Source organism: Lonchura striata, chromosome 2 (genome assembly GCF_050655825.1).
Source record: "Lonchura striata isolate lonStrDom1 chromosome 2, ASM5065582v1, whole genome shotgun sequence".
Taxonomy (NCBI): domain Eukaryota; kingdom Metazoa; phylum Chordata; class Aves; order Passeriformes; family Estrildidae; genus Lonchura; species Lonchura striata.
Window position 1 is genome coordinate 74,816,099 of NC_140704.1, and position 21,869 is coordinate 74,837,967.

At 37.8% G+C, this 21,869-nt stretch overlaps 1 protein-coding gene across 39 annotated transcripts in view; it reads right to left on the minus strand.

Moving 5' to 3' along the window:
- TNS3 (tensin 3) overlaps window positions 1–21,869 on the minus strand; it is a 186,414-nt gene that overhangs the window by 62,258 nt on the left and 102,287 nt on the right. For 38 of the 39 annotated variants that reach the window (XM_085571626.1, XM_085571623.1, XM_085571624.1 and 35 more), the window contains one exon: window positions 6,179–7,429. The exons of the other annotated variant lie outside the window; for it this stretch is intronic. In XM_085571626.1, the coding sequence (XP_085427752.1) occupies window positions 6,179–7,429 (1,251 nt within the window). The remainder of the gene's footprint in view (window positions 1–6,178; window positions 7,430–21,869) is intronic. 39 annotated transcript variants of the gene reach the window in all.

Here is a 21,869-nt window from a genome sequence, read left to right on the forward strand (position 1 = left end):
TGTTTAGACCAGAAAAACACCATTTTATATAGGTAATAGGTATTGGGGAAAAACTGTAAACATGTAACACGTAATGTATAATATAAAAGACAGCACCAGCCCTGGGCGGGGGGAGAGAAGAAGACAGCAGACAGAGAGGATGTCAGGGTGTGTGTGTGCCTCTGCCTGAGCTGCTGAGCAAACCGCAGCACCCTGAGAAGACAGTCTTTTAGATAACTTACAATAAACAACCATGAGACTGAACAACAAGAGACTGCTGAGCCTTTCTTTGGAAGCATGGGTTGGAGGAGAAGTTTTTCCACCACACGAAGCCACCCCACAATCTAGGGTGGTCTTTGACACTGTTCCTCAGCAGTCCCATCTTGTTCATGATTTGTACATAGACCCCCTGCATTTAATTTCAATTCTAACCCTTTCACAAGAGGAAACAAGTAACATCTATACATTCAAGAAAATCTGACAGTTTTAAGTGGTTTAACAAAATGATATATTTTTTTAAGAAACAAAAGGAAAATTTACTAGGATGTATGCTTAATCAACCAATCAATACAACTTAACAGACTGCACACAGACAAGCTGGAATTCATTGCTTGTGCACAAGCATGTTACACACAGAGAGGAAAAGATAAAGTGTTTGCACTTCAAGTGAGCTTCTTACCACAGCTCCAACTGGTGTGGAAAGCTAGCACGACATTAGAAGCTCTACCAGTTCTACCCACAGAGCAATAAAATGCAGGGCTCTGTTGTGAAAGGAATGGTGAAAATTTCCACAAAACTGGTTTTCCAGTGTCTCTTTCACAGACATCAGCAGAAGGCGTGAAGGCTAAAATAACACTCTGGGGAGAACTGTGTTAGCATTGCAGAAGGTCCAGAAGTCAATGCCTACACAGCAGTTTAAAAAGACCTATCAATTACTGTGAAACAACATGAGGCTTAAGAATGCAATAAGGAAAAATAAGTCTGTAAGTTAACGTCTAACAAAGGAGCCTTCAGGGAGTATCCCACATACTAAAAATGTTATCAACAATGCCATCCAAACCAAAAGTGATCTCCTCCTTTGCCGCCATTTATCTTCTACAAAGTTTAATATTTTTAAAGAAGGTATGTAATGATCAAACTTTCAAAACAGCTTTATTCTTAGACCATAGCAAATCTACTTTAAAAATTTAGACTCAGCTTTACAATCATTATTACATACTGAAAGAAAAAGCATCTTTGAAGAAAGCAAGACAAAACTTGAACTAAATATTGCTGTGGTGGAAAAAGGATAATCAAATATATAGCCAGTTGAAAAACAAAATCTCTGAATCTTCTGAGTTGAAAGAGACCAAGCAGGATCACTGAATCCAAATCTTAAATGAAGTATGAAGATTGAACCCATGAATTTGGTGGATTTGTGATGCAAATACTAAACAAGGATCTTGATATGCGCGAAACTTTCAGATTCCCAGATCTTTAGGAATACTGTTTCAAAAGTGTTACTTAGGAAAAAAGCCAACTGTGCTGTGCCTGTTATACATTCAATACATTCTAAACACTTTGTGTTACATTCTAAAATGTAACACAAAATGCTGCTGAAGTCAGAAAATCCCTTTATTCTTGAAAAACTACCAAATAAAAAGCAATTATTAATAAGCAAACTATTCTTTTTAACCCCAATTTCTAACAGCTAGTAGACTAGGAGTCTAAACTCCTTATAACCAATTAGTCTAACAAGCAAATGAAAATATCTAAACTCTATCCCAAATTCAAGTAGACCATCAAGCATAGGACACAGCAGCTTTGCAGATCTATCACTTCAGTTTCATAGCCCATTTACATTATGCTAAGAATGGGGAGCAAGCCCAGTGCAAAATCTGAACTGGTATCTCTAAACCCATAGAAAGAATTCATAATGATGGCAGACTCAGGCCCATATGCTGAAAATTACAATACTCTTAAAAATTTGTGGTGTAAGTATATGGCATAAATTAAAAATTATCGTGCTGCTAAATGTAACTAAAATTCAGGTTTTAACTGTAGCTTAAAAAGTTATTTAATTTCATTTAGAAACTGACTCTAGTTCAGTTATAACTTAAAATTCAATTTTTATCTTTAATTTACCTAAAAACTCAAATTTACTTTTAACCATTGTAAAATTAACTCCCAAGTCAGGCAAGTCAGGCATCAAAATTTTCCTGTACAACAGAAATTACAAGTTTTGTAGTGTATTGTACATACAAATAAGGCAGGTGAGAAGTTGGACATGCTTTGTTTTTCTCTCACTTCACAACTTATTTCAGAGGGACTGTGCTTATGCACAGAATAGCACAGTAAATGGGAACATTTGCAACAGTTCACTGCATTTAAAAATATTATTTAACACGGTATGCAAAAAGGATTTCTTTCTCTCTCCTCTGTCTGAACAGACACTGTAGCATGATTTACAATACTGTTATCTTGGGCCATCTCCAAAGGTTTATTTTTGATAGAGGAAAGATCTGTGAAGGTATTCCAGACATGCAGTCAGATCCTAAGTCACCTCAGTTTTATTCATTTTGCATTATTTTTTTGAGAGACGGAGGCTTTGTTTAATGCTCAATTTTGTTTTGAGCTGATAAACTCCAAGCAAAATATAAGGCTGTATGAATTGTGTATCTGTTATTCCTACAGTAGGTAACCTAGGGAAGTTTTGAGATGGTCAAACACCATAACTCATGCATGCAGAAGAATTAGAATTACCTGAGAGCAAGAATATAATTTCAACCTTTTGGCAAAATACAGAACCTCTCTTCATCATGCCGGCAAATTCAGATAGAAATGTATATCTTGGTCACAGTCACTGAAAAATACCCCAAATACTGAATGCATGCATTTCTGTGTTCTGCCTTCACTTGATCACATAATTCCTCACCTGCATCTAGTACTTTTCTAAAGATGCAAATTGTAACATTTTAACAGTGAAAAGGTGGGCTATACAGATGAGACATGGGTGACAATGATGGTCGGTTATAATGAAAATGGATAAAAACCTTTCTGTTCTCTACATTTATTAAATTCTTGCTTTTACGGTTTTGTAGGTTGAAGCAAAACATTGATTTAGCTTTCCTTTTTTACTGAACAAGCATCAGCCTTGTGATAAAAGATAGCTAATTTGAGAAAATAAGTCTTACTAATGTCTTTAGCAGTAGACTGAGGTCAAGTGTTAATTATTAGGCATAAAAGAATATACAGAGAGTGAAGTAAATGGGGAACGTAAGGCTGAAAGAAAAGCTTATACACACATCAATTTTTTTTTTCATGCTATGAACTTCCTGTCATTTAGAATTAAGCACTCCTGTAGCATTGTGTTACTAGTAAATGGTAGCTTCGTTCACTATCAGGAACTCATCTGTGCATAACTCAGCTCAAGTAAAAGATAAAAATTGAAAAAATAAACAGTGCAGTGATTCACCCCTGATAAGCAACACACATGACACTGAAGGAGAGAAAAGGTCATCAACCATTGCTCTGCATGGTTCATAAAGATACATCCTAGCAAAAAGAAATTCAGTGATCCAAAAATGCTAAGCACTTAACACAAGAAATCATTTCAGACGGAACCCAAAACTCTGTTGCGTGGGCAGTCAGTAGTTTGTGCCAGGTTGACCTATGCTAAGGATATATGTGTATAAGAACATCCAGGAAGAAGCATGAAAGGATAGGCAGTTCCCTATCTCAGTCAGTGCAGAATCATATGAGCAAATAGAAGCAAGAATGCACCATAATGTACATCCCAGTTGACACACACATATCATTCTTAGGCACATTCTTCCAGCTTTGCAGGGAACTGGAAACATGCATACACACCTTTAAGATGTATTTTCTGCACACTCATGCAGGAAACCAGATAATTCCACCATCCTCCTGTAATCCAACCTTCAAGTTAAGACACCCATCTCTGTGCATCAGCAAACTTGCTGAGGAGGCACCCTACCCTTTCATCCAACTGATTAATTAGTTAAACAAAACTGGATTTAGACACCTGAACTGCAGGCACCTGTAGACTGTGCCACTGACCACAACCCCCTGAGAACTGATATGCAGCCAGTTCTCAATCCAGTGATTCAGAACAGTAATCTATATAGGGAAAAACATTAATTCAATTTACCTGAATGAATAGTAAGAATGAGTTTTCCTTATTGTTAATATTCATTCAGGTAAATTGCTTTATCCCCATGCTGGTTTGTGCACACCACACATGAATAAATGTATGATTCTGTATATTTCAGTGGGGTAAATCCAGATATATAAATAAATAAATTCTACAGCACTTAGAAAATCAGTATGTGCTGGTGACCTTCTAGTCTCAACCAGAGGTGGTAGCATGCCACATATATGTGTTGTTTTACCTCTAGAACCCTGAGTAGTTTTAAAATCAAACTCTTGCTAGTATAAATTGAATGTTAGTTGCAGAAGTCAGAAATTGAACATTTTAGCACTTGACATAAAGACGAACTTAAAAAAAATAGTACTGTTCTAAAGCTATAGAAATTATTTTTCTAATTTTGTTTAATTAAAGTCTATTCTTATGTTCCTGACTATTAAAGTCTTTCCTCTTATACTGTGCTCTGATACCTCCCCTCCAATATCCAGGATTTTAAATGCTGTCTATACACTTATATTTAATTCCCTTAAATACAGAAATTCCATAATTTAATTCTTTAAAATACATCCTCTTCCAGATCATTCCCCAAGTACAATCATTTTCACTGGTCTTTATTTACCTGACATTAAAAATGGAAGGGAAATTACAGTGACTTCTACATCTTTTGAGATGACCAGAATCTCTGAGAAAATTTCAAGTATCTCTTTTAAGCTTCATATATTCAAACACTGAACTGTAGAAGGTGGCTTATTCTAAATTATCTCTTTATCCCCTTCACTAGATTGACTGTACATAAAGAGTTCTCTCCTGCTGGAAAAATGTCAATTTGACCATCAGCTAATAATTTGGAAAGATTCAAGAGAATTACAAACTAATGCCACAAAAAACTTATTGTGTATTAAAAATAAGAAGTGAAGCATCTCACATTTATTAGTCATGGATTTTTGGACTTTTTCATTCCTCAGTTACGCTTCTAAACACAGAACTGTGATTTCAACTTCCCTGCAAGAATACACCATCCTTGATCACATAGGCCTGACCATGAACAGACACCACACGCTAGTTAGGCATATTCATGGCTTAGCATGTCCTGCGGGGCTTGAGCTGGAGTAACTCATTTGTGTCCACTGAGGCTATAGGCAGATCTTCTGTCATGCTGGCTTAACACTCAGTCAAATCCTAGGGACACAAGCAAGTCTTTCATTGCACCACGACTGGAGACAAGAAGAAGAGGAAGAGGAAGATGAAAGGAGAGAAAGAGAGGCAAGGGTATATGTTTTGCCAGAGAAATTAGACCACATAAAATTTTCAAATATGACAGTAGGACAGGCAAGAGCTTATTTGTCACAAATTTTAGGTTGACTATTAATAATAGGTTTAGTGGACTTAGCCAGAGGTAGACTACTCATTCTTTTACAAAGTTGCTAGTTTTACTAGCATTACTTAGGTAATATAGTCAGCAAGTGTTGTGTATTTAATTCTATCAGCTGTAATCATTTCAGAGTCAGAAATAACAAACAAGCACTGTGACTTGTACATTTTTAAACAAAAAACTTTCCAAAAGAGCATGTCTTAAAATACTTTACTGGCAAATATTACTTTATTTGTGAAAATATTGCATAGAAATTTAATGCCAGTATCATTACTCTGTATTTGAAGATAAAGTGGCTGGAACTTTTTCTCCTAATTTAAATGGAAATTGTAATAATGAAAAACCTACACCACCAATGCCTTCTAAGAATGTCGCAATGTACAAATTCTGCTCCCTTATAAGTTAAATTCACAGCAGCAAAATAATCCCAAGCGATGATCTATAACAGGTAAGAACTTGCTGAAAAGCACTTTTTTCAAGCCAAAAGTCAAGTACCTGCAAAACTCACCTTACATCATTTGATTCCATATCTTGGATTATTATGTAAAGAGGACATCAGAAATAACCCCTTGATAATCACTGTCAAAGTTTGAAGCAATGATATGAGGGTCCTGCTGTACAATGTAATGAACGCACAGGTGCTAGAGAAATAATGATTTTCAGAAAGTATTACAGCTTACCATGTCCAGAGGCATTCCTGTTTCTGATCTCTAATTTGTCATGGAAGCCAGACCTACTGTTAAGCTCTTCCATGTGTGCACCAAGGCTGCTGAAGCCATTTACTTGATTTCTGTCACTGGTGAGAGTGTTAATGGAGGTTGGGATAGGTTCAAATGTAGGGTCTAACTCCAAGATCAGCCTGTTCAATTGTTCAATAGACTGATCAATATCCAAAATTGGAGAAGCTGGTACATCTCCAGCATTTTGTCCTAGATCCAGGCCATTTGTGTTCCCCTGACTTGACTTAAAATTTTCAGCACTTGCATGTTCTTCAGCTTGTGCAGCACCCAGCATGCTTCCTAGCCCTCTTTGCACAGCATCTTTGCTGCTAGAGCCACGTGTTGGAGCATCTGGGACTTGGGACTGCCTCTGGACACTGCCCAAATTTTCCACAGTGTAATGAATGCCAACTGTAATTTCATTCTCTGGGGCAAAACCATATTGGTGAGCAGTGACCATCTGCTGCTGGCGTACCCAGGTCTGAGTAGAGTAGTTACTTGGGCAATAGGCTTGTAGATGGGGTGAGACAGAAGGATTCTGTTGCAATTGCTCAGATGACTTTGGCTCAGTACTTCCAAATGATCTTTCAAAGAGGGAATCCACACCAATTCCCATATCTGCAGCAAAAGCATTGTGATGCTCTTCCCCAGCATTACTTCCAAAGCTGTCTGAAAGAAGTGAATTTTGACTGCTCTTGTGGCAACTGAAGCTCCCTAGGTGGGTGGAGTGCTGCCCTTCTGAGGAAGAAAACGTCCCAATGCTGTCCACACTGTGAAGGTCATGATTAGGCATTTCATCATCCAGAATATCAGTCTCCCTGTCCTTCATTTCGGTGACTTCATTCATGTGAATGTGAGCTGGCACTATGTGGTGAGTAACACTGTACTTGCTTTGAGCATCAGTAATATCCTTGGTGGTGCTGACAGAACCCTCTAGTCCAAAGCCACTAAGTAGCTGGTCTAGTTCTGCCTTCTCTTGTGGGCTCAGACCCCGTTTAACTTCTGGGACAAGGCGTTCCTCAGTCTTGTCTGTTCTGATGGAAGCTGTGGAGTGTCCAGAATCACTACTGACAGACAGGGTATGATCACTGTGATCAGGACTGCCTGTAACATGAATACCCTGAACAACACCACAGATGTTGTTGTCTGAAGAGCTCTTCTTTCTCACTGTTGCATACAGACTGCCATCAATGGGACCTTGGGTATGCAATACTGTGGAGATACAAGTGAAAAGGAAAAGGCAAGATAAGGACAAGGCATCATATAAGGGCTTCGACTAGTGTTATGCCACAAGTATTGTTAACACTAATGGTATTGTTTCTGCAAAACTAAATCAACTCTACAACTACAGCAAATACCAATGACCAATGACATTATCTTCTTTAATTTCACAAGACTTTTCTTGATGGAAATACAATATGCCATTTGTTGCTTAAGATCAAATAAAATCCTCTCTTTTAATACTGTTTTGAGTGCATGTTTATGGCTCCACAAATTCTTCATACTAATTTAAAGAATCCCACTATTATAGCACTAGAAATTTGAGAGATAGCTACTATGCATTCCATTGAGAGCTAGGATGGTAGAAACCTAACAGCAATACTTGCCTTTAATATATATATAGTATGTAATTATTACTTTGTCCATTTTTACTTGATGGTCTGACTATACTACAAAGATTACTTTTCTCCTTTTCCTGGTGTTGCAAGGAAAATATAAGCTTTTAATCAGAGTTGCAATCCTTGGAATATACATAAAGCCTCTTCACAAAGAAGGCACAAGTAAATGTTTAGAGTATGACATTTCTACATATATGGAGGACCTGGTATGCATGTCATGTTTTTGTTTCAAAGAAGGACTAATGAACTTAAGTGGAAGCCTCCACAGAAGTAACTATATTTGTCTTACTCCCATCTAACATATCACACAGGTTAGACTAAGAGGTTAGACCAACCATGAGGTTATAGTATGGCTACTGAATTTTTATCCCGTGCTGAAAATAAGCACAATTCTATTTTTCAGAGAAAGTTTTAGGAATAAATATGTCTAGTGTCTGCAAAGCCAAGAATGTAAAGTAAGTAGTTCCACTTTCAAAGGACTTAATGGTAATTTATCAGAATATTTATATTAAGCAGATATTTCTGAAAAACTTTTCCTACTCATAGTCTGAGAATGGTTTGAGATTAAGAAAATTAAACCCTTACAATTTAGGATCAGGCAGACTTTTCTCAAAGGTAACCATCAATTACATCTGTTGTAGTTCCAGAATCAAACGTCCCATGTGGAGCCAAATGCATTTCAACATCAACTTTGCCACACATTTTCAAAATATATGTAAAATGTCATCATGATCATGAATTTCCAAACTAGGAACTTTTCTAGGCAATATCCATTTAGAAAAAGCATTATGCAGAAATTGTACTCACAATGGTAATTAATTAATTTGTCTTTATAATGGCAAGAAAAGTGGTCTGGTTGGAAAAAGTTTTGGGGACACACTGACAAGATTCCATCAGATAAAATACTTACATACTAAAGTTTTATATACAATAGTTTTAATAGATTTCAGCTAAAGTAAAGAACAATCTTTTACTTTCTAGGGACTAGGAACTTGTCTGATGTTGATTTTAAAAACAGCACATGCAAATACCAAAATACTCCTTTTCAGAAAAAGTTATCAAGCTGAGCAAAAAGAAAAGCAACTTTCCTTGCTGTAAAATTTCTCTGTGGATCAAGTCTGATGTGTAAATTCAAGTTGAAAAGGGCTGCTATGCATGAGGCTGAATGTCTGTATACAGATACTTAAAAACAACATTTTTGAAAGAAGATGCATCAAAAGCCAACAGATAGTTTCTCAGGCTCTTTCATGCTGTGACTTCTCATACGCTCTCACAACCTTCTAGGACTATGAAGCATACTTGGTGTTTCATGTGAAGTATTTTGATACAGTTACCACAATAAAGTGCAAGATTTTAAAAACAAAACAAATAAACAAACATAAAACAGAACCAGGAGTAACTATTAGGTGGGTTTTTTTAACTGTATGATTGGTTTTGAGTTTAAAAACCAGAAAACAATAAAAAACCCTGCTTTGTTTGGAATAGTTGTATATCCTGACAAAACACAGACTTGAAAAAGTTACAGGTCTGAACTGGAATGCAGTGAAGTAAATACAGAACCAGTACACTTGACTATTACAAAGTCTTCTTCTCTGCCTGTTCTGTAACTCAAAACTAGGCTCTGTGCTTTAAAAATGCTAGTCAGCCTAAACACTCTAGTGGGTTGACCTTGGCTCTCATGGCAAGGTCTCGTGCCCACCAAGCCACTCTATTAACTTCCCTTCCCAGCAGGACACCAGAGAAAAAAATAAGGTGGAAAAGGTTGAGATAAGACAGTTTATTAAAGCAAGAAAAAAAAGAAAGTTTGTGTGCTTAAGCAAGGGGGAGGGGGGAAGTAATTGCCATCTTCCAGCAGAGAGTAATGTTCAGCCACTTCCCAGAAAGCAGGACTTCCACACAAAGCAGTTGCTCCAGAAGGCAAACATTGTAAAATAACAAATGCCCCCATTCCTCTTCCTTGCCATAGCTTTTATATCTGAGATGACATCATATGTTTTGGAATACCCCTTTGGTTAATTTGGGTCAGCTATTTTTGCCTACTTTTGTCCCCTTCCAGAGTACTGCCCACTCCCAGCCCACTTGATGGGAGGAGGATATGAGAGAATTGTTAAAGAGGCAGCACTGATGGTGTGCCAGTGCTGCTTCAGGCAAAACACTGGTGTGTAGTCAACACCTTCTGGCTACCAATGCAAAGCACAGCACTGTGAGAGCTTCCAAAGGACAATTAACTCCAGCTCCAGATACAATACCTTACACAAGATCAAACATTCTAATATGCAGATTTGGTTCTCCTTGCAGAAATGGTTAAGTACAAAAAAACTGTCTAATTCTCAAGTACAGCCATGGTCCTTCCACTATCATCATTTATTACCACACAAGCATAGTGACAGAAGTACAGACAAAAAGACAAACACACTGACAGCAGGCTACTGACCCAAGGGTCTTGCACATGTGCACTTTGAAAGATTCAGAGATAATTTTGTCCACTACTTCTTCCACTAATACAAAATTATCAAATTTATTCTGCATCTTGCTAGGAATGCTAGGCAACCTCAAATATTTAGGGGTCTTCCAGCTGTGAGTTGTACAGCTTCCACTCTGAAGAATATACACAAGTACAGCTTACTTAAAATTTCACTTAGGAAAAAACAACCAAAACAAACAAAAAACAAAAACAAAAAAAACCCTAAACAAAAGCAAAAAAGCAAAACCCACAAATAGAAAATTAAGTACTGCATTTGTGTGTTAGTAACCTTAACTTAGCCTTAGCCTTAAACTACTTCAGGATTCTCAGACATTTTTAAAGTAAGTTTAAAAGCTTTTAAAAATTAATAAATAATAAATACTTAAATAATAAAATAAATAAATAAATAAATAAATAAATAGCTTTAAAACTTACTTAAAAGCTATCTCTTCAGAGTAACAAAAATTTTATTGCCTTCCATATCTATCTGTGTCCAAGATTGTTCTTGTTTCCTTAAGACCCAGTTCTGTGGCTGGAAAAAGAGTCAGAGGTTGCCTGGGTTTCTTTAGAAAGCTGGAGCACTAAGCCAGGTTCTCTTTCCCTGGTGGCTTTTGCTGAAGGCAGAGGCTTGATTTCCTCAGAGGTTGTTTCAGGTAGGTTCTTCTGGGCTCACAAAAAAAAAAAAAAAAAAAAAAAAAAAAAAAAAAAAAAAAAAAAACCAACAAACTCAAAAAGCTGAATTTCACAATCTGAAATTGTTTTGGAGTAAATTTTGCAAACTCTGTCAGCAGCAAAAAGCCTGAGCCAGCCCCAGGGCCAGGTCACCCCACATTGATGCCAGGACACCATTTTAGGAAAAAAGACGTCAGTGAGGAAAGTCTGGTCCACTACCAAGTTTCAAAAATCCTGTTATAGTCGGGTAATATGATGATTAGCGCTCAAAATTAAGGGATGAATATTGTGTGTATGTTAAGAGAAATTTTGTTTATGTATGGTTATCTCATCGTAGTTTGTTGTTTGGACACCTTTTGTTCTCCCCATAGTCCCCTTTCCCCCCTACTGTATTGTTGCCACCGGACAGCCTTAGTTGTTAGGACATGTGGAGGGAGAGCATGCACATATATCCCTTGCATGGAGCAGTTGGGAATGGGGAACATCTCACCTCCAATGAAGTTACAAGAAGGTTTCCACCAATGGATACCAAAGAAGAGTTGACTGGCAGACTTTGGGAGGGGCTAGGGTTGCCTGATGCAACACCAGGGGTATAAAAGGTGCAGCAGCCATTTTGTGGATGAGCTTCTGGCAGTCAGCCATTCTCCCAGTGCTATCCCTTTTTCATTATTCAGTCCTTTGTTGTGTTGTTAAGGTTTAAAGAATCTTTAAAATTTTAAAGTGAGCAGTCATTTCTCACAATCCCTAAAGCAATTTCTTGAAATAATGTCTTCCCAAACAGAAGTCTCATTGATCACAAGTAGGATGGTGAGCCTGACAGACATTACTTTTGATATTTACGCTAGAACTTGAGGAGCCATATTATCTGTCTACAAATGAAATGAGAAATAGAAGAGTTTGGGACCTGCTGATTTTTGGCTCTAAATTTAAATATCAATGCAATATTATTAGACGTCACATGAAAACAACTGTGATTGTGGGTCAAGACAATTTACTTGCAACTAGACAATTTACTCTAATAGACAGCTACCTTTTGAGGAACCAAAATATAACCACTCTGCATTATAAACATATAACAAAGAATGAAACTCATAGCTAAACAAAAATCCAGCTGTTCCTGAGGCGTCTGGATATTTAAACTTGCAGCTTCTAATTGTGAAAATAAAATGCATATTGCACATATCAAAATTATTTTCTAATTTACACAGTTGAAGGAAAACATTCTTAGATTAATTTGGAGTTTTTAATTTTAACTATCACCACAGAATATATCATAAAATGGTTTGGATTGCAAGGGATGACTAAACATTATCTAGTTCCAACCACCCTGCCATGGGCAGGGACACCTTTCACTAGACCAGGTTTCTCAAAACCCCATCCAACCTGGCCACGAGCACTTCCAGGGATGGGGCATCCACAACTTTTCTGTGCTGCCTGTTCCAGTGTCTCTCCACCCTCTATTTATTCTTTGTATCTCATCTAAGTCTCTCCTCTTTCAGTTCAAAGCCTCTCCTGTCACTACATGCTCTTGTAAATAATCGCCCTTGATCTTTCTTGTGGGCTCCCTTCAGGTACTGGAAGGCTACAGTTAGGTCACCCTTTTTTTCCTTTCTCATTTCCAGACTGAACAAACTCATTTCTCTCAGCCTTTCCTCACAGGAGATAAGGAAAACCACCTATCCTTCCAACCAACTTGGTGGCCTCCTCTGGTCCTGCTTCCTGTGCTGAGGACCCCATAGCTGTATGCAGCACTACTGGTGGGATCTTGCCAGTGTGGAGTGGGTGAATCACCTCCCTCATGCTGCTGCCAATACTGTTTTTGACACAGCCCAGGACACATGGCTTTCTGGGCTGCCAAGAGCATGTTGCTGGGTTGTGTCCAGCCTTTCAACCACCAGCACTCCCAAGTCCTTCTCAGCAGAGCTGCTCTGGATCTGTTCATCACCTAGCTTGTATTGATATTGGGGGATGCCCCAGCCCAGGTGCAGCATCTTGCACTTGGTCTTATTAAACTATAAACTATATATATGAAACCAATAAATATATACAACCAAAAATATATTAAAGCTATATACATATATGGTTTGTTTGTTCACAAAACTAGGACAAATGAACTATTAAAATACTACAAACCTACAAAATACAAGTGCTTCTAGTTGTTCTTCTATTACATAACATCTTTATTTCATATTCTACCTCTTTCTTAAATGCAATTTCAGAACACCTCTGCACTAAAACTTTTGGATTTTGCTTTACCCTGGTCTTCATCCATGTGTTTGCCAAAACATGTGACAACCAACTTAATTGTAAAAGCAAAGCTATGCATATAGGCAGGGAACAGTTTGGACAAAAGAAAATGAAAAAATGTAATAACAGCAGTGCAAAATTTCATTCTTTACACCTTGCTAAATTATGGTACCACAGACACCATATAAATTCAGTATCTCCATGCACAATTCAATCCCTGCTACCATTTTTCCAAGGAAGCAACACTTTAAAATGCACAGTAATACAGCTGTCGAAAAACAAGATCACAACAGAGGTGACCTAAGTAATGCAGGAATTTAATTAACTAAACCAAAGGGGCCCACTTGCTTTCAACCTGACCACTCTTCCCAGAAGCTGTTCCAACTCTCTGAACTGTCCCAACTCACTGAAGTCCAACAACATTACCATGCTGAATCTGAATTAAACACACACACTATCTATTTTCCTAACTGAAAATCTCAGAGGAAAGGTTATGTGTGTATTTTCACTCCTCTACCTGATACACAAAGAGTAACTTATTTCAAAATTATGACCTGAAATACTAACACATACCAAATTTAGTGACATCCTTCCAAGCCTGTGTTTTCCTGGCACTTCTCTTCTTGAAATCCAAATATCCAAAGGCAGGCTTGTGAATTAAAAATATTTCAGTCTCTAAGCCTTTTGACTTGTCCCCACAGCTACCCACTGTCCATTAATCACTTGGGAAAACACACACAAATGAAAGCCAGCTAGGTAAACCCATACACCACAAATTCAGCAAGAGCTGTTCTGATCCAGTCTACCTGAACAAAAAGAAGATTTGATTGCAAATACACAATTTTTTTTCAAACTGTACTCTTGTTCATGTTGCAGCAGGAAACATTACAGAAGATCTGGATTATCTTTTATCATCCTCATAAATAAATATTTTTACTTTCAGGCAAACTTGGGTAACTCCTGAGCTGCATTCTTTTCAAGTTAAATTATTTTTTGTGTGCTTGTCTTTTCCTTTCTCCCTCTCTAACAAAGAGTTACAAGCTCTTCCTGTGTAACTCCTACAAAATCCATGGAGAAATACATGTGTTTTGTATTTTCAGCTCTTGAACCACAACAAAGCCGCTTACCTCTTTACTAGGCATGACCAGGAATTTTCTGCAATAGTCAATCACTGCCTTATTTACATCAGTTAACATTCCCTAAGCAAAACTCTGCACATAGGAAAACAAAAGTCAGGGCAAATCTCCAAGCTTAAAAAGGCCAGAAATGTCTCTACCCCTGCTGTTTGAGCTGCAGCCACCATTTCTGCTCCTGGAGGTAAGTAGTTTTGCTAAAGAATCATGAGACTTATATAAGCCAAAAAAAGCAAATGAAAATGTAAACACATGGGAGGAGCCAGAGGAGGCAATCATGTTCAATGAAATCTGAACTACTGCAGCAAAGAAGTGGAAACAAGTTGGCTGAAAAGGTAATTCAGTCTACAAGCTATTCCCTTACAGTGGTTCTTTTCACATTCTGTTCGAATATCCAAACAAAGCTGAGTGAATTTCAGTTTTTTGATTACTGACATCATTCTTCCCAAAATAAACAGCTGCTAGAAGAAGTTGTTCTCCCACACTGACCAATCAGGCTAGATACTCATCCACATCTTCAAGAATTTGTGTATTGCTGGAATTCTCAGGCAGGAAAAGTTTTCTGGCAGTCCTGTAGCAGTAACACTTATTTTTATCTGGCAGCTGCTGCTCTCAAGCTCCCAGATCCCAGAAGACTTTACCTTCCCTGTCTCTGGAATGAATCACCTCAAACTAGGGGAAGTGAAGCTGTTAGTTCCTCCTTTAGTAACAGCTGTATCTCACCACAGAGCAGCCCACAAATTTCTACTCTAAACCTAAGTCCAAATGTACACATGTTGGGTGTCCTTGAGTTTCAGGCCTAGAGGAATTGTTTTGTCTGACCAAAATGTGTAGACAGAAGCTAACACTTTATATGGAGTTTAGAGCTGTGCACTAATGCAATACAGGATTTGAAAACTAAAAAGGCTAAAATCTTAAGGCATCACCCCTCACAACTTTTTATTCAACCTGGTCCATTAAAAAGGTTATAAGATTGCATGAGGAGGCTTCTCCTGTCATATGTGTACATGGGAAGAGATATTGATTTGGACATAAGTGTTTAAATAAACAACATTAACAACCACAGATTGAAGCTGACACGACTAAGAAACAGGCACATGCTAAAAGATAAATACAAACCTACTTAAAAAATATAAGCTGGGCAAATATAGACTTGGCTGAAAAAGCAGTGTTATGTAGTCCCTAAGTTAAAGCTAGTCTGTCGTGGTTTTTAACAGATTGTTTGGTTTTCAGTTGGGGAGGCAGTCCATGGGCTCCGGGGGTGGTTCTCTGTGGGGACCTGGCGGAATCAGTCAATGGGCTAGTTTTGAAGATTGACACCTGGTTAAACCACTTAAAAGAGTTGAACACTCCTCTGTGGAAAAACACATTCAGAAACAAACAAGGCCTGGGAAAAGCTCTCTTATTTCCAGCCTTTGAACAGATAACTGTCCAGGCTGGCCCCTTCCTGAGAAGTCTGCCAGCCCCATACTGGTGGGTAGCTAGGGGCCCTTCCCGGCGGGACGAGGCCCTTTCCCAGCAGAATCTGTCAGTCCATGTTACTAGGGGCCATCCCAACACTGGGAACAAGCAGACAGCCAGGACCAGCACCAGGAGTGGCCTCATGGCCAGCGCTCGGAGTGGCCCCAAGGCCAGGAGTGGCCATGTGGCTGGGACTGCGCGGCCAAAATTGGCACAACCAGGGGGGTGCCACATGGCCACAGCTATGTCGACATGGCTCACCATCGACTCTGTTTGCTTAGCTGCTTTTAGCCAGCTATGCTGTAGACAGAAGGACAAAAGCAGTGGCAGTTTTTCTTTTTCCAGCGCACCCCATTTGAAGGAAAGTTGCAGGGCAGCACCATCAGCCAGCACGACTTGAGCAGTGCCAGCAGAGACCCTATGATCAGCAGCAAGAAACACAGCACTTCCTTGATTGCAGAGCGCGGATAAGATTATTAACCTTTCAATGCTACAGAACTCTGTAAAAACTGTTTTAATTGATAAAGCTTGAGAACAAACAAACCTACAAACACCAATTCTCTCCCAAATCAGGAAAAGGCAAGGGTGAAGACATGTAAAGAAAACAACAAGGGACACTGAGGTCAGTGAAGACAGAGTCAAATTCTAGATGGGAGGAGATGCCTTAGGTTTTGGGCTAAAATTCTCTGGTAAGGCTATGGTGAAGATATAATTGATATATTAGACTTTGTTTTTTCCCTGTAATTCATGGAATATATTGGAAGGCTGTAGTATTCTAACTACAACCATGAGCAGAAGCACCAGTGTTGAAATAAGCAGATGTTGCAGTAGCTGCAATCCAAAGAGAAGCTTGAACAGGGAGAGATGAGAGAAATGCCCCAGGGATGGGAGAAGAAAACCTCTGCTCCCAGAGATAAAAGAAGAGAACTTGTGTTTCTATACTAAAACAGCTCATCCTTAAAATAGTACCCCAATAAGCTGAAATGACCTATGGCGGTAATTATGAGAAAAAACTTCCAAAACGTGGGAGGGACTTTGTGATTGCAGATTTCCGGATGCCTGCTGATTTGCTGTGACATTAACGCCACAAGAGAACTGTTTCTTGTGGAGAAGTCTCCATAGCATGATAAGAGAGACTCCTCTTCGTAAGAGAGCTGAAAAAACACAATTTTAGAGGTGGCAAACTGACTGCAAGTCCCCGGTTTTGTCTTTACATTGGCAGTGTGAAAGAGGGTGTGGGAGGAGAAGTGTTCTAAACAGAAATTTTATTCTGATTTTCTGATTTTCTTTTTTTTTTTTTTTTTTACTTCTGTTAATAAATTTTCTTTATATCCTTTAAAGTTTCAAGCCTGTTTTGCCCTCCTCTTAATCCTTATCTTACAGCAGAAAATGAGTTAATAATTCTAGTGGATGCACTGGTGATTTGGCTAGCACTAGACCCACTACATTGCTGCATTGGCCACGAAACTCAGATTGGCAGACCAAAACCACTACATTTAATTGTTGTTTCTGCCCTGTTTTTGAACCAAAACCAAAACCACATAGTCACAGTCACATGTGTTACCTTCCTCCTAGTTTCTACTATCTGAATCTGCTGTGCTGAAGAGAGTGATTTTTTGCACACTCTTATGAAAATAGAACTGCAGAGAACATTTAAATGTCACATAAACTACATTAACATCTATTAAACCACTCAAATTTCACACTATGGTCTTTGGGTTTAGAAGTGTAATAAAAGCTTTTGACAAAGGGCTAGTGAATAAATCCTTGGGATAACAATACTGCTTATTACTGAGACAGGACAGAAATAAATTGGAGGACATTAAAATGCATTTTTTCTTTTGAAAGAAAAAAATTGGCTCTGCAGTAGCTTGGAAATACTTGACAAGTGCAACCTGTGCTTCAGATAAACCTGTGCGTTTTTAAAAACATTGATACCAAGGGTTGTGGAGGCAAGTGTTCCAGAAATGGAAGTAAAGGTAGTAAGAGGCAGGAGGCTCACAGAAAAAAATCCAGAGGCCTGGGGAACCCTGGTTCTCATCTCTTCTTGTCTTCAAATATAAGACTTTCAATAGTTAGGTAAGGTATCACTATTCCTCTTTTGCCCTTAGCATTTTGGGGAATATACTCTATTTATCTAAGTTTAAACTCAGCAGAACTGGCAAATGGTACCTAAGAAAATCACTGTCTCAGGGCACTAAGTAAATTACACATAATTTCTCACTTCAGACACTGTCTTATCAACATGGTTATATGTTTGGGTAAAAGGAAAAAACTAATTTTCAACAGAACTGGACAGGCAAAGTTCTGGAGCTCATCTTAGCACTTAAGTGAACACTAGAATTTCAATGAAGTGCTCAGTATATCTTATGATATATTCCTAAAAGAGACAAGAAAGTAACTGAACGAGTAAATCCTTTGAAAGTGTGGCCCCTGGCTGCACTTAACTGTTGGCTCCTATCTAACTTATGTAAAATACTATAATAATTTTCTTTTTGGCAACCCAAAAAAACCCCAACAAAATCAAACACAACCAAAATCCCAAATCCCCAAAGCAAAAATCCAGAGAAAATACATTCCAGACAAATGTTAGTTTATTAAGCACAAACTTGAAAACATCTGTGTGAAATTATATTTACTCCTTATCATACTGAGGTAACAAAAAATCCAAGCCATAGTACTGTTAAAATTAATGCTGTACTAATGAAGAAGGCAAAAGAGAATTGTCTGTTGCTGCACTTAAGAAATGAAACCTTGTAATCCTACGTTTCCATTCAATATTTATAACATACTAAAGAAACCATCTTATACTAATTTTTCTCTAACTCTTTGTCAGCTTCATTATTAAGTGGATGAACTAATTTAAATTAGATCTGTTAAAAAAAAGAACTTACAAAACTTAAAGAAATAGAAGACTTAAGTTTTCTCAAAGAAAAGTCAATTGAAAGAAGACACTCCACAATGTTTCAGATACTGTTTCAAGCTGGCAGCATTTTATAGTGTAAAATTGTCTATCTTCTATAGGCTTCTCTATTTTTACTGTCAAATAGAGGGGAATTGTTAGAGGACACAATTTTATCCCTACGTTCAACCAAATTTCTCTTTGTCCCAAAAAATACTGCCTCCAACTGGTGACTAAAACCTGAAATTAACATTTATTCACTAGGAATTTGTTCTTCAGCTTCACTCACCATAAATGGCATCAAAGCTGACATTTTCTTTGGTAGTTATTTGCATTCCTGTTAAGGCACCAAAACCAAGCAGTTTTGCCTTAACTTTTAAGTTTTGCAATATTGAACGGGTCCTCTGGGAAAAACAAGTGTTTAACAACATAAGAGGGCACCTCCCTACTAAATAGCTATTTACTTTGAGTTGAAGAGGAGAAAAAAATATCAGTAAAAGTCAAACATCCTCTCTAGTCACATGACATGGGTGCATACCAGAATGTTGGTTATTTATTTCCTCCATGGAAACATTTATTGCGTACATGGAGACATTTCTCAAATACTTCATGATAAAAAAAAAAAAAAAAAAGCTGGAGCAAACCAATTTATAAATATTTGGCAAATTTTGATTGATTGTTGTGGATTACAGTTACAAAAGACTAGAAAATTTGGAAAGCAACACTCCTGAAACAGGGGAATTTGGATTCACTCAGCTCTATCCTATTTGGATTAAAAACAGCATTTTTATGCCAAAGCTCTTTCTGTTCTAACTGTCAAGCACCACTGAGCAGGCTTTGTTGAGAAAGATATTTAAGTATCTGCTTTGTAAAGAGTAAATCAAAGTCGTTCATTTGTCATTTTAAGCAATTCTAACATGTACATGTGCTTCTCTTTCCACAGACTGTAGAGTTGGAAGACAAAAGAGTGCAAAGGGATTTAGCAGTTGTTAAGTGAAATGTCTTAAAATGGAACACTGAACAAGAACCATGTGCATTCCTGTTGCAAATCCACTGAATTCAGTTGAACCAAAACAAATAGTATTTTGGCCAACAATGAACTTTGGTATTACCAGTTTTCTTTATTAAAAAAAAAAATTAAAATCCTGTATCTCAGGCAACTGAATGCCATACACACAAATGGCATTTTCTCTCTAGAATAATTTTAGCATGCTATCAGGATACTTAGAATAAACTTGAGATAAAGCAATCAGACAGTGCTAAAGGAAGAACAGCATTAATCTGTTATTCCAGTAATTCACCTTTTCTATTAAATTGAGTTTATGTTCTTTAGTAATATATATTATTTTAATATAGTTTTATTTTCATCTCTTTTAAAAATCTGATTTCATTTTAATAACACTTCAGAACCCAGGCTTTTACCAGGATTCACTGGCAGGTTTCATATAAACTGATGGTTCCTATTCAAAAAAGACCTGCATTTTCAGCAGAAGAGAAGTGTTTAAGAACAGTATCTCTTATGCACTATGCCAAGTAATTATCCTGGAAATTATCACTGAAAATTAAAAATAAACTCCTGTCCTGGGTTGTAAGATAAGCTTGTATTCTATTTGCCATCTGTTGGAGGTTGGGCAGGTTTGTTATCTCTTCCAAGAACAATGGTTTGCTCCAAAGAGGTAATGGTTTGTTAATGGGCCATTGAATGACTCAATGCAGGGCTGGTAACGTAACACCATCCCATTGTGAGATGCTCCACCCAGAGGGGGAAGCCAAGCACTCTTTTATTGGATAAAAGGGGTACCTTTTGGGGGACAGAGCAGCTCGCTCTCTCTTTGCGGGATTTCCCAGAGAAGCAGCTCCTTCGGCAGGACTCCCGAGTGAAGCGGCCGGAGCGCGGTGAGGCGGCGGCGGCGGAGCTCGGAGGCGGCCCCGGTGCAGAAGAAGATTGGCCCAACTGCCACCAGATCTTCAGAGGAAAACTATACCCTTCTAAAGATCACCACTGCAGCTACAATTCATCAGCCACTGCAAGAGGAGCAGCTATCATTTCAACTGGACTGTTACCAACACCCCAAATTCTCAGGTTGTGGACTTTATCACTAGTTTTGTTTGCACCAATTGCATTTGCCTTTTTAAATTGTTATCTAGTTTTCTCCTAGTAAAGAATTGTTACTCCCATTCCCATATCTTTGCCTGAGAGCTTTTTAATTTAAAAATCCTGGTAATTCGGAGGGAGGGGGTTTACCTTCTCCATTGCACAGGAGGCTTTTGCCTTCCTTCACAGACTCCTGTCTTGTCAAACCAAGACAACTCCTCAACAAAAGACAAATCAAACCTTTACCGTTTACCTCAATCCCTCTGGTTTGGGGAGAGGGGTCGGGGGAATTTTTTTCAATAATATTTGTCATTTTGTATTTGAGAGAGATTTTAAAAGATACTACATGTGTGGCCACAGGTATCTTGCTATTTTGCATCAACAACCTTTTGTAAATCCATACACATTTATTGTGTGGTAAGTGACACTTAGAAGAAAAAATAAGAGTGCTCAGAAAGATCAAAAGTAATTTCTGTTCCTTTCTATCACAAAAGTACTTCCTAACTTCAAAACCACAGGAAAAGCAATGGCAAATATGTGAGACTTCTACATGGCATTGGGAAGATCCAATTTTTCTTGTTCCAAATACCACACTTAATTGCATACTTTTACATCAGTGTAACAGAAGTCTCTGTGCTAATGTACTGCTAAAGAAGGAGAAAATCTGATATAAATTGAAAATTAGGAACTTAATATAATTTTTCATCTATTATGGAGGACCACTTCCCAAGGGATCTGAAAATTTATTCTTATAAATACTGAAAACAGTATTTATAAGAAGAAATACAAATAATTTATTGCTTTCCAATTGTCAAAATTCCTTAAGAATATTAAGAATGAAGAATAAGGAACTAAATTCCGATAACAAACTGAATATAGCCTGGCTACACTCAATACCTACATACACAATCTTATTAACAAAGGATTCAAGATTATTTAAAAGGCAATTGATTATATCCATAATACTGTATCATGCCAGTAAATCAAGAGCCTTTGGGAATATTTTTCTTTTATCATGTCTTCCCATCTTTTGTTCTTTTGGTAATAAAGTCAAATAGT